The sequence below is a fragment of the Falco cherrug genome, chromosome 10 (assembly GCF_023634085.1).
Source record: "Falco cherrug isolate bFalChe1 chromosome 10, bFalChe1.pri, whole genome shotgun sequence".
Lineage (NCBI taxonomy): Eukaryota > Metazoa > Chordata > Aves > Falconiformes > Falconidae > Falco > Falco cherrug.
In genome coordinates, this window is record NC_073706.1 from 37418631 (window position 1) to 37440420 (window position 21790).

At 39.5% G+C, this 21790-nt stretch overlaps 1 protein-coding gene and 1 non-coding gene across 7 annotated transcripts in view; both read right to left on the bottom strand.

Moving 5' to 3' along the window:
* NAP1L4 (nucleosome assembly protein 1 like 4) overlaps positions 1-21044 on the bottom strand; it is a 28641-nt gene extending 7597 nt beyond the window's left edge. For 2 of the 6 annotated variants that reach the window (XR_008734092.1, XR_008734091.1), the window contains exons 1-16: positions 20948-21041; positions 19145-19185; positions 18022-18080; positions 16961-16992; positions 15687-15748; positions 14047-14146; positions 12973-13114; positions 12786-12872; positions 11132-11257; positions 10319-10390; positions 6580-6719; positions 4517-4662; positions 2906-2928; positions 2150-2269; positions 1832-1861; positions 448-525 (exon numbers count right to left, since the gene is read on the bottom strand). Coding sequence is in view for 4 of the 6 variants with exons in the window: in XM_055721757.1 (XP_055577732.1) it covers positions 448-504; positions 1832-1861; positions 2150-2269; positions 2906-2928; positions 4517-4662; positions 6580-6719; positions 10319-10390; positions 11132-11257; positions 12786-12872; positions 12973-13114; positions 14047-14146; positions 15687-15748; positions 16961-16992; positions 18022-18024 (1140 nt within the window). In the remaining 2 variants the exon portion in view is untranslated. Of the gene's footprint in view, positions 1-447; positions 526-1831; positions 1862-2149; positions 2270-2905; positions 2929-4516; positions 4663-6579; positions 6720-10318; positions 10391-11131; positions 11258-12785; positions 12873-12972; positions 13115-14046; positions 14147-15686; positions 15749-16960; positions 16993-18021; positions 18081-19144; positions 19186-20947 lie in introns of all 6 variants that reach the window. The other 4 variants (XM_055721757.1, XM_055721760.1, XM_055721758.1 and 1 more) reach the window with 3 other exon arrangements.
* On the bottom strand, positions 12445-12572 carry LOC114015824 (small nucleolar RNA SNORA54). Its single transcript, XR_003559964.1, has one exon. It is a non-coding gene; the product is annotated as a small nucleolar RNA SNORA54 (small nucleolar RNA).
* Positions 21045-21790: the final 746 nt, after the last annotated feature.

Below are 21790 nucleotides of genomic sequence, written 5' to 3' on the forward strand. Positions count from 1 at the left end.
GTACAGATGTGCGGAGTCTAACCTGCAGGCATGAGGACAGCCAAAAAAAGCACAAAAAACCAAAATAAACAAGCTAGCTGAGATTTTTCAGACTAATCCTAAATTGAAGTCCAGCCACAGAATACTTGAATGTGACCTTTCCAAAGGAAAAGAAATATGTAATTATTATACAGAAATATCATTACGAAGTAAAGGCACACAGTTTGGAAATTATCTTTTTCTTAGTGCAGGCTGAAAGACAAGACCTACGCTTTCTCAATTTATGGAAACACTAAGGGCCACTTGAGTGCTTAAGAAGGCAGAAACACTGCAGTCACAAGCTAGGGTGGTTTTTGTTTGGGTTTTTTTTATATGTAATTTATTAATATTTTCACAAACGATTATAACCTTAATTACACTGCTCATGATTGCAGTCTGTGATATGACTGCTCACACTAGAATCCTTACCTTAGGATCACTCTCTGCATCTTCCTCTTCTTCTCCCTCCTCTTCCCCCTCCAACTCCTATGACAAAATAGAGATAAACTAACAGAAATTAAAACAGGTTAAAAGTGCAACTTTTTGTAATGGAGAAAAAACAAAACAGCAAATTTAAAAAAATTACAGTGTTTCAGATGTCAACATTAAAACTACTTAGGCTGACTTAAAAGGATTCAGCATCTTCAAAATCTTAGAGCAAAATCTTAAAGCAAAATCTTTAAAAGAAGATTTAAACATTGATCTGGAAGATTCAGCATGGCTTAAGGCAACCCTTCCTATGTAAGTTGCCTATGTAACTTCTACCCAACATATTACTTGGAATTTTACAGTTCTGGTAAGTATATGTCTAATTTTATTCTTTGTTTTGACCTCTTCCCAAAGAGTCTCCGTTTATTTGGATTACTGTTGACAGGCTATATATTCCTGCACAGGGTTTCGCAGTATTTCCACACGCTGTTGTACACATGCCTACATCTAAGTAGTAACACCTGGCACTGAAAACAGATTAAAAATACATGTCTATTTCTATCAAGACTCAGCTTAAAAAAAAAAGAAAATTTTTTATTTACTCAACAGCCTAACAGTAACAACATTACTCAACATTGCAACTTGTAAGGAGAAGAGACTGGTGCTGAAGGCTGCCAGCCCACATCAGAGCACCACCTCAGTAAGTTCTGATGTACTCTGCTATGGTGATCTCAGTGACAGTTAGGTATGCACCTTTAACCAAGCAGCAAAATCACCACAGTAAAATAAAAATGTAAACCTCTGTAAAGGGTATTAGTTCATGTAAGTGTGGTATCATTCGGTGGCTTAGTGCAACGCCTTTCACGATATGTTTGTATACATACAACACTAGTGTAAACTGATCAGACCTCTTGATATACTAGAAATTCTGTCCTAAATTAAGCCTTTATCTTGAGCAGTTGCACTCTCCCTTTTTTACTTTACGTTTAGCACGGCCCAGTCTTCAATCTCACGACAACTAAAAGCTGACAGCCGAATTCCACTATGGCCTAAGTTAGCAGATATTTAAAAATAAGACTGAAGGTTCTTGTCATTCAGCACTCAAGAAAAAAAGAGAGTCAAAAACTAGAGATGAGCTTATCAGAAAGCAGCTTTCGAAACAGTAGAAAAAAACCAGGATTAATGTTCTTGCAGACAGTAATTTTTTGAAGACTAAACACAGCCACAGATTTTGTAAGCCAGGAATGCCAAATTTTTTTGGAAACAAGCATCATACACAAAAGCATTTATGAACAGGGGTTTTTTTGCTCCCTATAGGACTATTTCTGGAACTGGAATGCAGTAGGTAATTAGTTATCTATAAAAGATACAGTATGCATCTCACCTCCTCTTCACCTTCTTCATCTTCTTCGAACTGAAAAACAAACCCAAGGTTTTATTAGCTCTGCTAATATTTGCATAAAATCTTCTGCAGTAATAGTTCTAGAATATTCAAACACAGTAATTGAAACTAAGCCCCTTCCAGAAGCAAAGATTAAACACCCATAGCAACCTAAATAATTCCTTCCTATTCCTAAGCAACAGGAACCTCTTCAGGTTTGTTGCTGTTCTCATGCAATTAATACTATATACTAAGCCAATCAGAAAAGGAGGTTTCTATCTACATGGTGACTAATAAACAAAATGCTGATAGCATACATACGTTATCATCATCCTCTATAGCTTCCCCAGTGAAATAAAGCACAGCACGAGGGACTATCCTTTCACGGAAGAAGTGTCCAATTTCAAAATCTGCTGCTAAAGTAAACTCTGAATCTTCATCCTGTAAAGTAAGTCAGTTTTGTTTACTCCTCTGTAGCATACCACGTTACTGGTAGAAAAATCAAAGTATTCCAAAGTTACAGGTTTCAGAAACTTCACATTGTCATCAATATCAACCTTCATGTCACACATACTTTCAGTACACTTAACTTTGTAACAATAAAAGTAGTATTGCAAGTCTAAATCCAGGTTTTCAGAATTGAGATTTATTTTAGAAGTTTTCTACTTTCTACACACAAGCTACTGTCCTGCTGAAACACTTTCTATTAAAAAGGCTCATTCTAACACCTGATGTTACAGAATTTTTCAGAATGCTTCAGACTGATTTTTTTAGAAAACCAGACACCAGCCATGCCATAGTCCTGAGTAGCTAGAACAAATAGCTACTTCTTCCCAACAGTGATCATTGTAGAAGTACTGGATCAGCAAGATATGCAAGAAGGAGCAATATGTCAAGGGATTACTTGGAGAAGTCAAGAGTACATTTCTTTTTATCAGGATGAAGCCCAGCTTTAGTAAAAGCAAGAATAATGATTAAAATACACTGTATTTAATAAAAGAACCAAAAGGGTCACCAGAGATGCTTAGCAAAAAAGATGGCAAAGAGCAATCATGGAATTTCAGAAATGAAACTTACCAATGACTCTCCATCACCAGATACTACAAGAAGAAAAGACAGGAAATTTAAGAAAAGTTCATGTAGTCTAGCCCACCTCAATATTCAAGATGACAAAACACAGTATAAAGACCTCCTCACACCAGAAAACACTGGGGCTATAGTGTCTTCAGAAGCTATTAAAACCTTTAAAGACAATTCAGATTAATCTTAAACCCACAGAAATTGCCTTTTCAAGAATTTTATGTGCAATAAGCACATCAAAGCTGCCCATTTTGATGTCAAAGAGTTTTGCACAAGAAATACTTTCTACACAGATAGGTTCACCAGGTATGCAGATCACATTTCTTCCTTCAAAGAGCAACATATTTTGTTTCTGTATTAATGCTGTGATTACAGTAACTTTATTTTGCTGGAGTGCTACAAACCCTCCCCTCTCCCCAAACACAGATGCTACCAAGTAGATTTAACATTTGTCAGGAATTGGCAAAGCATTGTTGACAAAAGGCCTGGTACTGTAACCAGTGAGAAACAGTCTGGGGTTTTTTTTGTTTGTTTGTTTAATTAAAAAACCCAAACCAACAAAAACACAACATAAAACAAACCAAAACCAGATTCCCCTCCTCTACTCCGGTGCCACAGTACTGTGAAATCGGTAATTTGGCTCAGTGTTCTCAAGTGAAAATGCAAGCAACAACTGCCAGCAGATGTCACAGTTACATCTTTCTTACATAGCTACCTCTAGAGTATGTCCTTTAAGTGTTTTAAAAAAAACAACAGAAAACCATCATGAGGCCAACAAATCTCCACCCCTTTCTGAAAGAACAAACTACTTGTAACAACCCCCCCCCCAGAACAATGTTATGTTAAAGAACTTTTTGTACCAAATGAACTCCAACTTTGGAAACACTTATCACTTGTCTCTTATCCCCATGTACACAGGAATTTGCAGTGGTACTCAGAAGGGACAGACAGCTCATAGTAGCCCACAACTGAAACAAGAACCAATGTCCATTCTGTTCAGTACATCTCTGAAGACCAAAAAGTTAACTGTTTCTTCCATCCATGTTTGTGGGTGGAAGAGTACAATGGGAGATGTACCAAGAAGAATGTTTCTGGAACCCATCTAAATTGTTTTAGGTATATGAGTACACATCTACCGTCAGATAAGTAGGGAGATGAGGAAGGTATGTATGGGGCATTACTGATCACTAACTAATCACAGAAGAAACCACAGGAAGTTCCACCACTTAAACAAAGGTTTAAGCGAAACCAATATGCTGTAACTTTTCCAATGTTGGTTAAGATTTTTTTTGCATGTTAAAAACCTCAAAATGATGCATGGAGCCATCCTGTGGTAAAACAAGTTAAATTCTTTAGGGGTTTCTACATAAGACACTTGCCATACTATGAATCCTGTTTACGCAGCACACCTAATAGCCAAATTCTACAGAATAACATCAGAATGAAACGATCTGTTTCAATGGGCTGCAGTTTGCTATCTTCCTCTAGTAAGAAGAAAGTATACGATGCAGCAGCATAAACAGTTTGTATGTTTAAGCTGTATAAATACAAACACATAGAAATAAAACACATTTTAAAGAAACCTAAATTCTTGATTTCCACACTTACCCTTTATTGGGCTGAAGAAGTTAAAAAAAGAATCATTAGGTACTTGTTTAGTAATTGTCCGAACTGTGCCTCGACCCTTGTGTTTCTGTTTTTTCTTGATTGTTTTAACTGTAACATTTTTTCCTTTCATCCAGTCAATAGTACACCTAGAGACAAGATGTGTAAAACAGCATTTTAACATAAGACACCAGTGAAAATAAGGAAATGAGCATTACAGCAACTAACAGCAAAGACTATCATTCTCTAGATCAAGCTAGTTTTACACACACTGGCAACTCAATCTACTTGACAAGATGTCAAGTAGATGATGCATCGTAGTGCTAGAGACTATGTGGATGCTGGACATATCAAATACTCCCCTAAATGAAAAAGCTGAATAGTTTGTCTTCGCAGAGTAATCGCTACCCTCATCCCCCTGATATTTCAATACCTCTGTGCCCCAGCTACTGGAGTTCCATAACCAAGGTCATGATTAAGCTATTACACAAAAATCTCAATGGTTGAGAACTATTCTTCCAACAGACCGACCAGTCCAAAACCTTTCACTGCAGGCCAACGCAGTATCCAGCTACCCTAAAAATAAACGTACAAAGAGTGGCCAGGGAGAGGCACATTTTAGCAGTGCTCAGACTTACCTGGCAGTCAAGTACAGCAAGCTAGAAAGAGCTTATTTTTCAGTTCCTTTCTGCTACTGTGCAAACTGACACTTTTATCTCTATTAAAAATCTCTCTCCATCCACTCATAGTTTTACCCCAAACTGCATGGGGCAAAGACAGAGGTAAACACAGCTAGTTCTCTTCTAAAGGAAACAATGGTGTCACAGTAACCCTGAAGTGCCTCAAAATATCTTGTCCTACAGATAAATGGCCAAAGTCAGCCGCAATGTCTTCCCGCTCTACGTGTTCCAGTATCTATAACCTTCATCACAAGACATGAATTGACATAAAAGTTTTTGACAATTTTAGGAAGCGACTCCTCTAAGACTTTAACAGAAAACATTTTGCTGTAATTAACTAAAGTTTTCTTCAAAACAGACTAGGTTTTACTTAGGTACAGTTTTCACTAAACGTGCAAGTACATGTTTTGCCTCACTGCCGGTGAATACTCAATTCAAAAGCCAGCATGTAGCACTAAAAGACAGAAGGTTTTGAGGTTGTCAGGGTGCCTTCAAGAAAGCAAGTATTTGGCATTTCTTTAGTTTTAGTTTAAAAACAAAAACCAAAATAAAAACAACCCCCAAAAACCTTCCCACCAGAAGCTAAAAACACACCCTTGGCAGAGGGACTGGAACATAAAAAACACTAAGTAAGCTAAGAAAGCAAAGGTACAAAAACATTTGTCAGTTGTCTCAACTCTGCTCTGGTGTGCCACTGAACACTGGCTATGGAGCAGAGATCAGTGAGGAGAAAAGGTTAGGTTAGACAGAACAATGCTTTATCCAAAGGAAAACTCTAGCGCGCTGTCCAACTCACTAGACTTCCAGAACATGGGTAAGAATTCACCATCCCACAGCCTGTTTCTGAACACATTTTGCTAAAATAATTGCTGCCTTAAGCTATAACTGCCAGAACCAAACTGTGTGGCCAGTATGTTCGCACCTCAAAACAGTCTGAAAGAACAGAGCATACATATGACCAATTCCTATCAGATTCAAAAGCACTGCTGGAATAAAAATTGCCGAGGAGATGAGCAAAAGTCCAAGAGAGTCTAAGGGTACTTATCAGACTGAGAATGGGGGTCTGTGAAATGTAATGGCTAAAATGAGTTTACCCAGTTATCTGGAAATAAAAGGCTTGTTACCTCATTAGTAATCTATTAAGTTTGAAACGTGTAAGATTTAAAGTGCACGCTATATTAAAAAGTATCTTTGTCTACGTTATCTGTTCTTCCTGCATGCTGAAGCAAAGATCATCACCATTATCCCTACAAACATTCCCAGCTTTTAAGTTATCAAACACTGTATTTTACCTTCATTAATCATTATCATAGTAAGAGAAAACAGCATCTAAAAAATACAGACTATTACTTCAGAAGATTTTTTTGAATTTCAAATTTTCCTTACCCCTCACAATCAACTATTTCAGGTCCTTCAAATGAAAAGGGATCTGTCTTGTCCGGCTCCGACTTCATCTTGTATGTTTTTGTCAGGACTGAATTAGAAAAGTAGTCATTGGGCCCAAAGTGGAACTCTAATGAGAAAGACTGGAAGAAATTTCCATTATAATTTTATATTGCCACTTATTTTTATCTTTGAAATAGTGCATTAGCAGAATTACCATTAATCACACTCTAAATACAGGAAAAGCTAGGAATTTGTTGATAAACAAACCCTTCCAAACTACAGCACAAGCAGGAAATTAATGTCAACCAATTCTTAATGGGCAGGAAATCTGGAACAACTGTGGCTACTATTAACATTCAAATTATAGTCAGGTAATTACTATATTTCCTTCACCTCTACATATAAAACTGCTGTCTTAAAGCAACTTTGATTTTTATGTCAGAGTAACATCAGGTTCCATTACTGCCCCCACTCTGATCACTCAACGTTATAATCTTGAAACTGAAACAGATTATATTTCTAACTAAAAAGAATTCTAAATTACAGCAATCCTGATTTAAACAGTGCACTCCACCACGAAGCAGAGGGATTTTTTTCCATTGGGTAACAGAAGATCCTGCAAAAGAACACTTAATTTCACAAACTGAAACCCAAGATTATACGTCTTAATAGGCTACAGTCTGAAGCAGGTGTTTCTGCTTATGTTTGAGCCTCCTGTAGCACATGAAAATCGTTTGCAGAAATTCAGTTTCTTACATGGAGAATAGAAGGCTCCAATTATGGAAAACTGCCACATACACAATGCACCACTTTTTAAACATGTAAAGACTTCAAAACTGCTTGCACAATGCTGTGTGTACCCACTTTGCACTCAGGATCAACTATGCACTATTTGAAACAAAAAAAAGTCAAAACCTCCAACATCGCCATACCTGCTGCAAGGCCATAGCATGCAGAGCAGTTACTGTGAATATTTTATTCACTCCCCCAGCAACAAGAACTAGACCTAAGGCGCATACAAAACAGGTAACTGCTAAAACCACTACCCTTGAATATACTTCCCCAGGCCCTCTTCAGACTCAGGCCAGAAAATGGTCTGTTATCACTCAAGTCTCCCTTGCCATCTTCTCTTTTTGAAGGCCCACCACGTGCAGACAGGATAAATAACTCTGGGGACCGCAGCCTGTTCACAGATACATATCTGTCACTCACCACCCTAAGGTCCCTTAGTCTTTCTAAGGCCCCATGAATCTCCTCACATGACTGAAATCTAGAAAGACAGTGGCCAAGGAGTGATGAAGACTGGTGCAGCCATCCCAACCTACACACGCAGTTTAAGGAAATGAAACCACTGGGAACTAGATGTGGACTGGAATATCTACACTGGCTTCACATAACCTATTTCAGCTTTACTGCCATTTTACGGCAGTTCAAGACAGCTAGTACAGTTTGGAGGGTGTCTCCAGCCAAGGCAAATCTCCCTCTGGCAAACGTGCAGGGGAAGTTACAAACTTTGCTTATCCACCACCAGCGGCTAAAACTCGTGCCCAAGGAATCCCACAAACCATCACTGGGGCTATGAATAGGTAACCAGTGGCACTACTTAGCATGCAGGGTCCCAAGGACGAGCAAGACAGAAATACCTGCAGAGACTGCATTTCAGTATTTCATTCTGTATGTGCTAATGAGGAGACAATAAGAAGCAGCTTCAAGTTTCACATACTATTAGAAGTGTTGTAATAACCTTTCCAGCAGTCTTTATTTGGACATCTTTGCTTTTGATATCAGCTTACCTTTGTACCATGTATTTTTAGATTTTCCCTGTAGTATGAGGTGTTCTCATGAAGTTGAAAAAAAAAAAAAAGATACATCTTCCTGATTTTAAGCTACTTATTTAAGTTATACCCAGATGTATCATGCAGGTGTGAAATGTGCTAGCTAAGTATCCTGATGGTCCAATAGATAATCTAAGCAGAAATCATATTTATACAAACGGGTAGATTTGTTCATATGATTATAAATACGTAAAAGCAAACAGTAAGGGAATCACTTATGCTTTGTGAAGGTAGAAGCTTATATATACAGGCTATGGCAAACAGAACTTTGAAGCACTATTACTGTAGCCAGGTAAACCTACTTTTGGAGGACTGTAACTACAGTTAATCACTATGGGTCTACGGTAAATCAGAAAATTCCTATCTACCATGTATTTCTTTTAGCACCAAATCCTAATCCCCAGCAGAATTACTGTATTTATTACACAGTGGTTATGTGAACTTTTTACAGTACGAAGCTACCACTGCTGCACCAATTTTCAACTGCCAGAGAATTTCAGACAAGACAGTCACATGCAACTGGGGTAACAGGTTTCACTCAAGTAGTTAGGAATGCATCCTTTTGTCTCCAAATAATGACAGGAGATGGAGTTTGCCAGTCTTCTATTTACTGGTTTTCATGTAGCACTGGAATGCAACCTATTCACAGAAACAGGCTGTCAAGAGATTATGACTAGTGCAAGACAAGATAGTTCCATTGATGTTTTAAAAGCAGTTCTTCAACTTCAGGTACTGTAAAACAGAGGTGAATGAGAGAGAACACAAAAAAAGCTGCAGGGGAAAAAACCCAACTATTCCCAAATCACCCAAATGCCACCAAACAGATATGCTTCAAGACAAAAATCAGCAATATCTTAGAATACTTTAATTGTTTAAGCACAGAGTAATTTTCTTCATAAAACTCATATCCTCTCCTTCAGGCCTAGCAATATGTAGGAACTTAATTCCCAGTTTTCCCTCTGTCTGTACTACTTCCCTGGCCTATTATCAGCTCAAGTGTTTTGTACCTAAGAGGAGAAAGACAATGAGGACGGAAAAAAACCCCCAACCAACCAAAATTTTGCTTCAGCTGTTATTAACCTTTAAAAGGTATGTTAACAAAGTCCTTCCATTCTTTTTTATGGGAATCTTCAATGAAGTTTTTTCTTTCATTTGTGTTAGACTTTGTCAGAAGACTAATTCCGTAAGACAAAACAAAAAAAGCCAAACATAAGGAAAAAGGCACAAGAATGAAATTTAAAGAAAGGATGCGTAGGCTCAGGTTCCATCCTTCTCCCCGCCACCCCCTCAAAAGGGGTTCAAGGAGTATGTATAGCCTGCACGAATTAAATAAGCAACAGAACAACTTCTTTTCAACAAACACAGTATCCCGTTTCTGTACACTGAACTTAAACAAGAAAATTTCCAAAAACAAGGCAAAATTGTACTTTAAAAACTACTAATTAGGTACACTTCTGAAAGACTAATTAATTTTCCTATCCTTTGATAGGCATAGTATCCATTACCATTTTTTATTAATATTACTAAGTCACATTTCTTCTTTTGATGAAATATTCAATATAAGAAGTAGCACCCAGCATTTTTTCCACAATTCATTTTCAAACCAAAAGCAGCCATGTAACTTTATGAGGAAAAGTACCTAATTTGGAATTTGAGAGAGAAAAAGTAAGTGAAAACTAGACAGAATTGAGCTAGAATTTTAATCTAGAAACTACAATGATATCTGAGATGTCCAGGCCAAGGATGAAAAAGCAAAGGGTCAGAGAAGCTGAAGATAAGTCTTTAAAAGGCAAAGTGTGAAGCTATTAGCTTAGAAAAAAGCATCTCACACTTCAGGTGAAGAGTGTGGAATGGAAGTTTTGAAATTCTACAATTTTCATGAGAACCAACAAAAGAAAGCTCACCATAGGCTGTCCGGGTTCAGAAAACTTAACTTTAATATCCTGCAGATGTTTCAAGATTGGTTCATCATATTCCTAAGGGGAAAAGAGTTACTGTTCAGCAGGCAATATTCAGAAGAACAAAATTTTAAACCTAGCTTGCCTGTTCAACCTGTTTGTAAGAAAGAACCAAAGCTTGTAATTATTCAACAATTTCAGCTAAAAGATCAGATTTGGATCCCAATTTCTTCACCATAGTTGCAAATATCACCTACCAAATTCTTGATCATTAGGCCTCATCTTCAGTAAATAAAACTGTTATCACACTAGGTTGCGTGAACATTATTGAAAATAAAGTAACTTCATTCAGGATATTGATTGCTGGTGAGATTCACAGAAGGACATGCTTCAGGGAATTCTTAACAGCATTAAAAGCAATTAATATAACTGAGGGCAAAACTACATAAGCTATTTAACATGAATTCAACCAATCCATTGGCACACTTATAATATCCTTGCAAAAATAATCCTTTATGGACTAAACTAACAAAACTACAGGGGAACAGCTGTTGTAAGCAGCGTAAAAGCTTGCATTTTAGTATCTACAAAAGTTGTTACAAGATCATATCTTAAACAATCCACAGTGTTTAACAGTTTGGATCAGCTGTTCTGCTTGTCCATCATAAGCCTTTCAAGCACCTTCATGAACAGTATTAGGGATTCTGAAGACTCAAAGATTTGGTCTCACACACACTCCATAAACATTCACTATCAATTGGAAAAAGTGGCAATTCATTTAACACGACAAAAGGTACTCTCTTCAGTGGAGAAACTTACCTGTACTAATTCACTTAGCATATCTACATTCCTGAAGATAGTAAACCAGAAGTCTGGAATCCCTTTGACATTTGTCTCCCCTGCTTCCGCTTTTTCTTCTATTACCACTGCATTTTTCAGGTCTCCCTATAAAACAAATACAGAAACATTTAAATCCCTACTACTTGAAATATTTGATAAACAGAAGTAGATGTACGAAACATTTGCCATCTTTGAAGCTGTGTTTAAGGAACATTTAAAATTTACACTGTTTTTTCTCTGTAAATAAAGCTAACAGACACAAGGTTTACTTACACAACATATATACGTTTAATTCAGACTTACTAGCAACTCATTTGAAATTCTTCTGTATGAAGACTGAATAGACTGAGTTTCACTAACTTGACAAACAGAAACAATTTAAACACATTTCTACTCTTCTACAAAGAGAAAAAAATATATAAATACACTTCTATTTTTCTATTCACCTCACTCCTGTAGCTTCATGAGCCGTTTGCAGCGTTTCATCTAAAAATGTAAAATGTAACTTTGCCTCCTGAAACAGTTTTAGCTTCCCAATTTTGCAGAATACTTGGTAAAGTTCGTTTTAATGGTTATTTTTCATTATTACACTGTCTTCAGTTATTTCTCTTATGCGGTACAGGATTCCCTACACATAACTGATGTCAAATGTTATAAAAAAGAAAGATGACCAAGTCACTTCTCCACCCCAAAAACCCCAGGAAATCGAGTCTGAATTAGCTGCATTGCACCTTTCCTTGTGCACCACTAGAGAGCAGCAAACACGCACGATCTTCGAACAGCGGCTACTTGGGCCGTGAGTAGCCAAGAACACGGAGCAGTTTACGCGCCATGTAACGTTTCTGATCCTGTAACTGCACGGAATATGGCCCGTCAACGCTGTATTTACACAAAGCCTAACAAACCTTTCTTGCTTATGCACATGGAGTTCCGTGTCATGCTCGATCTCATGAGATCAGTAAAACCAAAGAGAACAATAAGCTTTGTATACAGAACAGTGTCCTAAGGAAACTGAGGGAAACAGGCCAAGGAAAAAAACGCAAAGAAAACCTGACAGAATGGTAAACAGCATTGTAAGTAGATAGTTTTAAGAGATGTATACTCATGGCTTGCTGCTTTTTCTCAGAGAACCTATGTTAGGAGAGCAACAGGCAGCCTACAGAATATAAATCTAGGTAGGTCCTACTCAATAGACAAGTAGGAATCCACTAGCCAGCATGCATTCTATTAGGTCAATTCCATTTTATGACTAGGTGACATGTCTAATCTGTTTTTATAGAAAAGAAAGCTAATTATGTCCCCCAAAATAAAGGGGACAGGCAGACAAACAGCCAGCCTTATATTACCTTGGGGTATCATGTAGCACTGGAATGGAACCCATTATCAGAAAGATACTGTTAACAGGTTACGAACAGTGCAAACAAAAGCAACTTTTCAATTCACTCACTACAAACTTGAAAAATGTTAAACTAGAAGTTTAAAAGCTTTCACTGTACACAACAGTATTCATCACAAGCACATTACTGATAAAACTTTATTTCCAAAAAGATGAGTCTTCCAATGGAAAACACTGTACAGGAATTAATTCTGACAATCCAACATATCTGTAGTTCATTATCCAGCTTGTACTCACAGCTAGCTTTTCTTCTTCCTCATTTTCACTGTGCCATTCTGACTCTGCATCTGTGGGTTCAGCTTCCCCATTAATAAACTCTCTTCTCTGTGTTAGAAAAATCAAGAATGTAATTGAAGACGTAAAATTACATATATGTGAACAGAACTGACTCAGCTAGGAGACAAAGATTGCATAGCCTTCCCACCTTATCAAAAAGGGGTTGATAGAGTGCTGCGTATTTTCTCTCTAAATCATGTACTTCTTCATAGAATTTAGCTTCTATATGGGCACATTTCACCTGGAGCTGTTTCAAGGCATCAATTCTTCTTTTCACTGCTTTTGGTAAACTAAAAAGCAAACAATTCTTTAACATTACAAGTTAGTTGCCTCAGCATTACTTAATATATCACTGTGAAACAGGCTGCTCATGACCAAGTGCAATTTTAAAATAAAAGGCTTATGTTAAACATATATATATTTCTTCAAAACGTTTGGAAGAACCCTCTCCTACCCAAGTTGTTCTCAAAGGTGTTCCATTCCCTGGGGCCACTACCCCTCCCGTGTAGTTCAGAGATCTGAAATTAATACCTGTGTTTACACCTAAACTTTTGAGGCTAGAGTTGTACTGATCCATCTATGAAAAATAAGAACTGCGCACTCTAAAGGGAAAGTTTTGATTCATGGGTCATACTCAGAAAAGTATACTTTGCCCATCTGTATTTTAAATTAAGCTTTTATAGATATTCAGGTACAAAGAACTTTTTATAACACTTATGTGGTTGTTCGTGGTTTTTTTTTTTTAAAAACAGGTCTACCATCTATTCCCCATCAAGAAATAAAAGCATAAATATCTAGTAAAAACAAAATTTTGAAGTTCCAGTGTACAGTTAATATAAAACTAAGCTTCCAGCTAGGGTCCTGAACTTTCTACTACATCCTGGACAGCAATCTTATAGAAATCATCAATCACTGCATGCCCTGACAGAATAAGGGTCACAGAAGGAAACAAACCCAGCAGGGGGTGTGTGCATGTGCAGTTATTTCTAACCAAAGTGATAACAGCCAAGGAAAATACTGAATCAGACCAAAATTTGCAATTTTATACAAGTAACCCAAAACTTGGCTCTTCCTTCCACACGTAGGCCACTATGAATCATGGTTTAAGTCAACCATTTTTTTCAGTGAATAATTTGTTCTAATTTCCTACCTTAATTATACAGTAACAACATTCTGTTATGCTTTCAATCTTTCATTAATTTTATTATGCCCTGTTACTTACGTTTCAATGTAACTTGAAGGAGTAAGTGCTGTGTTGTCAAGCCGTTCCTGTAGAGCTGCCAGGACCTGTGGATTTTGCATCACTTGGTCTGCTAGCTTTTCTATGAAGACAGAAAACAACTTTTAAAACAGATTTGAATAAATTTATAGTGCTTTTCTTATGCTGTATGTCTTACAGCATTCACAGCAGAAATACAATTTTCCAGATCTCAAATAGCACCGGTATAGGTAACTAACACCTCGAGCAAAATTACTTCAGGATCAGATTTCAGAAAGGTAACATTGGATAAGGATAGAAAATGCACCTTTCTGTTTGAAAATATATCAAATCTTTGGTTTTAGAAGCAAGCAGTACATTGGTGACATAAAAGGGAAGACAGGGAATTTGCTTATGTAAGAAAGTGCAAAATAGGAGCTTCACTATCCTCCCTATTAGCTGTAGCTTATAAGCCATACATAAATTTGCAAGAGAAGAACCACTGAACTATAATTCCAAGACAAAAGTGAGTGTTTTCCAGCTAGTCTGGCTCCCGACAAAAACAACTGAGGAAAACTTTGTGTACCACACAACAAAGCAGCATAGTACTACAACCATTTCCTTGACAACTACTAATTTTTTACATCAAGATACTTCTACAATCTGTAAGACCCCTCAAACAGTCATCACAACAGTTCACAAAAGGCTATTTTTTCAGGAGGTCAGATCTAAATGCTTCTGGTTAGGAGTTAAAAATCCTTGCTAATAACAACACAGGTGGTCACAGTGGGAAGACACAGGCTTTTCAAATCTCTCCACCCTTTCTCACTGCTCTTCTCCCCAGACATTAAAACCCAGTAAGTTGCACAGCACACGCTAACTTGATGAAGCTTTCATACAGATGAGTGTGTGTTGTTTGGTTGGTTTTGTTGTTAGAGGGAGGCGTGGTGCTTCTTAATCCAGTTTGACTACAAGAATTATTCAATGGTGTCTACCAGTTCATATGTGATTTCCAATTGCTGGTCACACAAGCCTTGTTAAAAAACTGAGACCTAAAATGCATTCAGTGACCACATATGTGAAAGGTATTTCACTAACTTACAAAATTGAACATTCAGGTAAATAACAATGGAATGTAGCTTTTCCGCACACAGAAGTATTAAATTGAAAAGCATTATTCAGCAATTACCTGAATTACCTGAATAACGCTGACCTTCCAAGCTAAGAATAAAAACCTCAATGACACAACAGAGATGCATTTTCCTACAAACAAGATAGTAAAGAACTAGCGTACATCAAGGACTGCTCATTTTAATAATTATGCTGATAAAGATTACATGTTGTTAAAAGCTAGCCTATGCATGCCTTATTGCAAGCATCTAGTGGGTTCTTTCACGCAGTACTGAAGCATCCTAGTCAAAAAATAAGCAATAATACTTTCACTGTTACAAAAATATAGCCTTTATTTTGCTATTGGCTGCAATAAACATGGAAAACATCAGAAAGTAAACATTCAGCCTAGAAACCATTGCTTTGCTTTCAACAGTAAACACATCTGTAGTTTTGACTAAAGATTTTGTAACTGTAGATAAAGAACCTTCAATACACAGGACAATAAGCTTATTCCACTTTTGTAATGTTACCTACTACTATGTATTTCTTACCTTTTTTGTTGCTTGCATTTTTAGCAGCCTCCACAGAATCTGAAGCAGTTTCTTCTGTTTTACTAGAAAAATTAAAAATGTAGCATATTAAAAAGGCATCACTTCACAAAATATTAACATTTAAGAACAGAAGTATTCTGAATTTGCAGTGTTTACTACAGAAGTTTCATGAACAAGTATTCCAATAAAAATCATGTATTTATGTCTTCAAGTTTTTCAAAACTTAAGTCTGGATATGCAACTAGTTCTCCCAAGATGAACAGAATGCAAAGGAAAAAGGCAATCCCCCTTCCCCCACCAAACCACCCCAAAATAAACTAAAAAGCCCCAAAACAAAAAATACTTGACAGATAAATTCATCCTATTAAGTGAATGGCTGGCTTTTCATCTGTACTGGGTCACTCTGGGCAGGAAAATGTTATTACTCACAAGTGAAAATATAAGACACCCTTTTAGTGTAATGGAAAAAAAACCATGAGAAAGGATACAGGTGAGAAAGGAAGATAAACAACAGGTCAAAGCTTTTTGTTTTGAAAACACTCGCTTCTACTCCAGAGATAACCCTATCCTTCCTATCTCCCTGCTGCAATGTCTTCCATCACACTTCCACTGCTGGAGAAAGACAGGGCCTAGAATGAGTCAACAGCCAGCAAGCACTCCCTGTGTTCCCTGCCAGTTTATAGGTCACAAGAGTACAGACTGGGTATTGCTGAAATTAACCCTAACTCAGATACAAGAGAAAAGATATCGTATATGCAAATGGGTATTACGAGTTACTGGGTAGACTAGCTTATCCTGCTTATCCTTGTGTACTGCAAGCCTCGAAAGCCCAGTATCACATATGTCTTTACACCAGTTTAACACTGTTATTTGTTCCAAGAACGCTATAAAAAAATTAGAAAATAAAACAGAGCCTTTTGCAAGCTTAAAACATACACATTGGAGAAATATTGATGATCAGCATTATTTTCAAGTCTTTAGAGCATTTAAATAATGAACACTGAAAACCGAATCACGACAGTGCAAATTATGTTAAATGCCAGAACAGAGTAATTCTGTATCTGACACACAACCTCAGCTTCTCCTGTACCAAATGGGCACTGTATCCTTGCTGTAAGGAAACACAGTCTAGTAACAGAAAATATTACCATCGTATTCTTATCCAAGTTCAGTAATTCATTCTTCATATGTAAAAAGAAGACTCTCCCACATAAAACCAGATTATAGTCGGCTCTCCTTTGATTTAATTATTTCAAGAAAACACTTCAACATACCTGTTATCTGCCATCTGTGTGCCTGTATCCACCTGCAAGTTGAAATACCAAGTGTTTAAAAATAATGACAATTTGTTTACCTCAACAGAAATTGAAAATAGAACAGGTGATCATTTAAAACCTCAACAGAAATTAACAGCTGCTGTGTTTTCCAAGATATTCATCATGCATAAGCTCTTACAGTAAGGTGAAGAGCTAATACCCAATACAAACCGGAACCTGCTCATAGTTATAAAGTCTGTTAGGTGCTTTCCTCTAAATCTTTTAAACTTATTTTTTCTGTGAAGTATGCCAGATGGTAATCCATTTCTACCAGATCGTAAGTCTTTGGCCTGAAGACAAGTATCAAGACTTTCCTAGACTAGCTCTCAATTCTATTAAAAAAAAAAAAAAAAAAAAGGGAAAAAAAAAATCACACCAAAGAGGAAGATGTATTATTTCCTAATTCCTTAACAGTATCATAGTAAATAATGAATTTTTAATCTCCGCATATCCTGTATTACTATGCCTGATCTGAAAGCAATTAAAGTTCAAATTAATTACAGCTTCATAATGACTTTCTTCTTATGTCACCTGAGCAGAAAAATATGCCTCACTTGCCTGTCTAATCAGGGCTATTTTTGTGAACGGCTGCTTCTGCTACACTACACTGAAGGACAACCTAAAACTGCTGCTAGATAAAGAGAAGCAAAACACTGAAGGAAAGAAAATTATTTACAAGAGAAGGGTTTTTGACAGCAGCTATGAAGGCACAATCCCCTATACAGACGTTTGCCTTGAATTTATTTATTGGGAGTGAAAAAAACAAGAGGAAACATAGAAGTTGAAGTATTGGTGTTAGCAATGATTGGAACCAAGTTTAGTGCAGCAACCCCAGCCCCCAAGATCTAAATTAGCTCTCCTGAGAAACCAGAAGGAGCCAGATTACCTAACCTGCCATTATTTCTTTAATGGGGAGAAATATCCAAGCTTATAGATCTATTTTAGTAACAGGTTGGATGCTTCCGCCACCCCCCCCCATTCTAAACAGTTCATCACAAATCCAAGTAATCACTACATACCATACAGAAGCCTAGGTGGTGTTTTCCACTGTCAAGCTTTCAAGAAAGCAGATGTTAGTCTGCAAGTCAAATTTAGAATAAAAAGTACCTTCCATCATTCATGAGTCAACAGGTCTCATTTCTTAGATTTTACAAAAGCCAAGCAGGCCAATCTTTAACCCAGCTTCCAATACAGGCCTATCAATGAAGAACCTAAGATGTCCTGAGTGGCAGCCAGGGTAGGGCGCCCAGAGATTGTATGCACTCTCCCATCTGGAAGATGCTGACTCCTGCTCCAAGCTGGGAACACCACCTTCACAACCTCTTTAAACGGACTTAAAAAGATTTGTTCATTTACAAAAGTACTAAGAAAATACCTTAGATTATTCTACAGGAAGTAGAACTGCTTAAAATCTACCAAAAAAGCGCATGAGCCCACCCTACAGAGTAAGTCCAGGAACAAAAGGGGCTTCTTGTAGGCTAGGTGTGTTTCAGCAACACAGGTCTATTATTTGGAAACACTTAATTCTTGCCTTAAACATCGTAAGAGAAAACGGCAATGCAAGCAACCATCTGCTAGAGCAAAACAGAAGAATCTTACTATCTCACAGCTGAAGAAATTAAGAAGCATACATGAGTCTTTCCTTTCATAGCAGACAGAAGGCAGGGGAAAAAAAGATACAATTGAAAAGTCAAGACATAGCAAACTGACCTAACAGCCAACACGTCATATGACCCTAGTCATTATTAGAGGAAGCAATAGTAAGAAACTAAAAATGCAGACTTGCATTACTTAAAAATTAGTCTCAAAGATTTGTCTCTTCCAACTGAGGCCCAGTGATAGAACTAATGGAAAAAATCCACTCCACATACAAATTCTTCTGCTCGGTTTGTGCTTTATTTCCTGCACGGAACTACTTCTCATCCTTGCTGAGGGAAGACAAGATTCTCATTCTATCCTCATTTGTGTTTGGAAAACATAGAATAAAATTCCTATAACCTGAATAATTTTTAAATAGTAGTTGAATTAATTTCCACTGGAACAGAAATGAATTGGGCGTGTTCTGACAAGCGCCATTCACCTAAGTAACAAGAAACAACCACAACAAAAAAGAAAACACCATTCACAGCTGCAAATACATACTTTTAAGTCTTGCTGTGCTCCTCAAGTTGTTCTTTCCGCAACTAAAAAATAAAAAGAATTATATAAATAAGTAATTGGAAGCAGCTTTCTTATAAAACAGCTTGCAATTCCCCGTTGCATTACAGCGGCCTTCCAATGACTAAACTGCTGCAGAATTACTAACAAAACTGTTCGGTAAAAGCTTGTGAGGGCAGGGGAAGGAAGAGAGCAAAGTGATTTTAGAGAGAGAAAGTTAAATGCACAGCTAGTTAAAAAAGTACAGTAGCAAGGCACCATGCCTTCATATTTCTTGCCTTCGTTACCTTCCAAGCAAGTGAGCTCAGTTTAGACAATGAAGACATGAAAAAGCTATCAGAACTCCAAGAAAGCAGTAGTCTAAGGTATTGATATAACTGCTACCACCACCAATAAAAGGCCAAATTCATCTTACTTCTTCTGGACAGCTCACTGTTTTCAAATGACTAACGCAGACATGAAGCTTTGGGAAAGATGGGACTCCATCAACCACTCGTCCCACAAAGCAGGCTGCTGCAACTTGTCTAGTTCAAATGTCATACACCATTAATCACTTAAAACAGCAGGAAACCATAGACTCAATGCACACTAAGACAGCAGAAGTTCACTATAAGAACAAGTAATATCCTGAAGGATGCAACTTTAAAGGAAAAGTGTGTACATTTAATGGCAAGACATATTCATAAGTAGAAGGGTACACAGAATAAATCTTGGCTAAATAGCCTATGTCTGGTACAAAACTCCTAAATACAACTAGAATATGAAGCAGGAGACTAATGGACTCCTGAACTCACACGAAGACTACTACTGACAACTACTACTGGTTTTCGTAACTACAACAAATCAGAAGGGAAAGTTATGACTTCCATTTTAGAGCTGCTGTGGGAAGCCACAACGCAATAGTCTTACACTTCTCGTAGAGAAAATTAGGAGCAATAAGGAAAAAAACAGTCGAGAGGAAGAAACTCATTACCCTGCTCCAAAAGCCCTAAACACGAGCAATACTTCAGTTCACCTTGGAAGTTTTCTTGAGGGCACACTATTTTGATTCTTGCCTATTGGTTCTGGGTTTACCTGTAACTTACATACTACATTCTTATTTTGAAGCATCATAAACTGACGTTGCAGGAACAGAGCGAGAAAAACCCCACAAACGCTGGTAGTATCTGCAGTAAATCATCGCAGCAACAGCGAGAGTTTTAAACGGACCCTTACTTGACCGACGGAGACCTCCGAAACGAGAAACCGAGCCCCCAAAATCCCCCACCACGCCGAGGGCACTCAAGATCGCGGATGAGGTCAAATGAAGGAATCCCGCCTGCCCTAAGCGCGAAGGGCCTGACCCAACCCGCGCGGCGCGGGGCGAGCGAGCCGCTGCCGCTCGGCACAAACAACAGCCCTCCCACCCTCTTCCTCCCCCACTTCCCCCGGGGGGAGGGGAAAGGGCGGGCGCGCTGCCAGGCTCCCCGGGGCGGGCGGGAGCGTACATGCAAGTGGCCGCAACGGCTCCCTGCCCCCCCCTCCGCCGGACCCAGGCGCAAAGCAGCCTCCCTCTTCCCTCGGTCCAAACTTCTCGAGCCAGCCTTAAAATGGTGCCGGGCCGGGCCCAGCCCGCCCCTCTCCGCCAGGCGGCCCCCGCCGCCACCCAGCTCCACCCCGGAGCAGGCCCTAACGGCGGCCGCAAGCGCCCCGTCCCCGCGGCGGCCGGCCCGGGCCCTCCGCCCGCCCCGCCGGCTGCGTGCCGCCCCCAAGCCGGGGCTCGGCGCCGCGGTCCCGCCGCGCCCTCACCTGCCCCCGCTCCGCGTCCCCTCACGCCCGCAGAGGCAGCAGCGCCAGCCGCCAGGCTCCTCGCAGGCTCACTCGGGCTGCGCCGCCACCAAGAAAGCCCCCTCCCATTGGCCGGAGAACGGGCGCCTCCCTCAGCAAAGGCACCGCCGATTGGCCCCGGCCACGCCGCCACCGCCACGCCGCACGCGGGCCATGTTGACTATCCGACTGCGCGGCGCTCGGCCAATCAGAGGGCGAGCGCCAGCGCGCGAGGGGAGGGGGGGGAGGGGGGGCTGGGGGCGCGTGATGCGGGGCGGGGGGCTGGCGCGTGCCTGCGCCCTTAAAGTGGCAGGGGCCGCGCGTGGTGCCTGCGGGCCGGGGCCCGGGGGCGCCCGTGCTGTGGGGCGGTGGCTGCGGTGGCGGGACCCGAGCGGGGGCCCAAAGGCCGGTGCCCGGGAGCGCCGGCGCGGCGCTGTGCGGAGCGGAGCGGGCTGAGTGTTTGCGGGGGCCCGTGCTGAGGCCGGGAGGTGCTGCCCGGGAGGCCCCGGCGCGCCGTGCTGCGGCCCGGCCCCCGCCCGCCGCGGGGCTCGCTGGCTTGGCCGGTGCGCTCGAGGGCCCGCAGCGCTGCGTTCTAGCCAGGTGGGCGATGCGGCCGTGGTTTTAAGAACCCCTCTAGATCATCCGCATCGGTGAGACTATCAGGAGTTTAAAGGTCAACTAAAAATGTGAGTGCTTATTGTTAAAAAAAAAAGCGCCCTTCTCGGTGTTTCAGATCGAGCACCTCTGTGAAAATGCAGCTCTTAACCTTTCCAGCATTGTTTCCTAGTCTAGATACAGGCATGTTTTTGGCTTCACAGAAAAGAA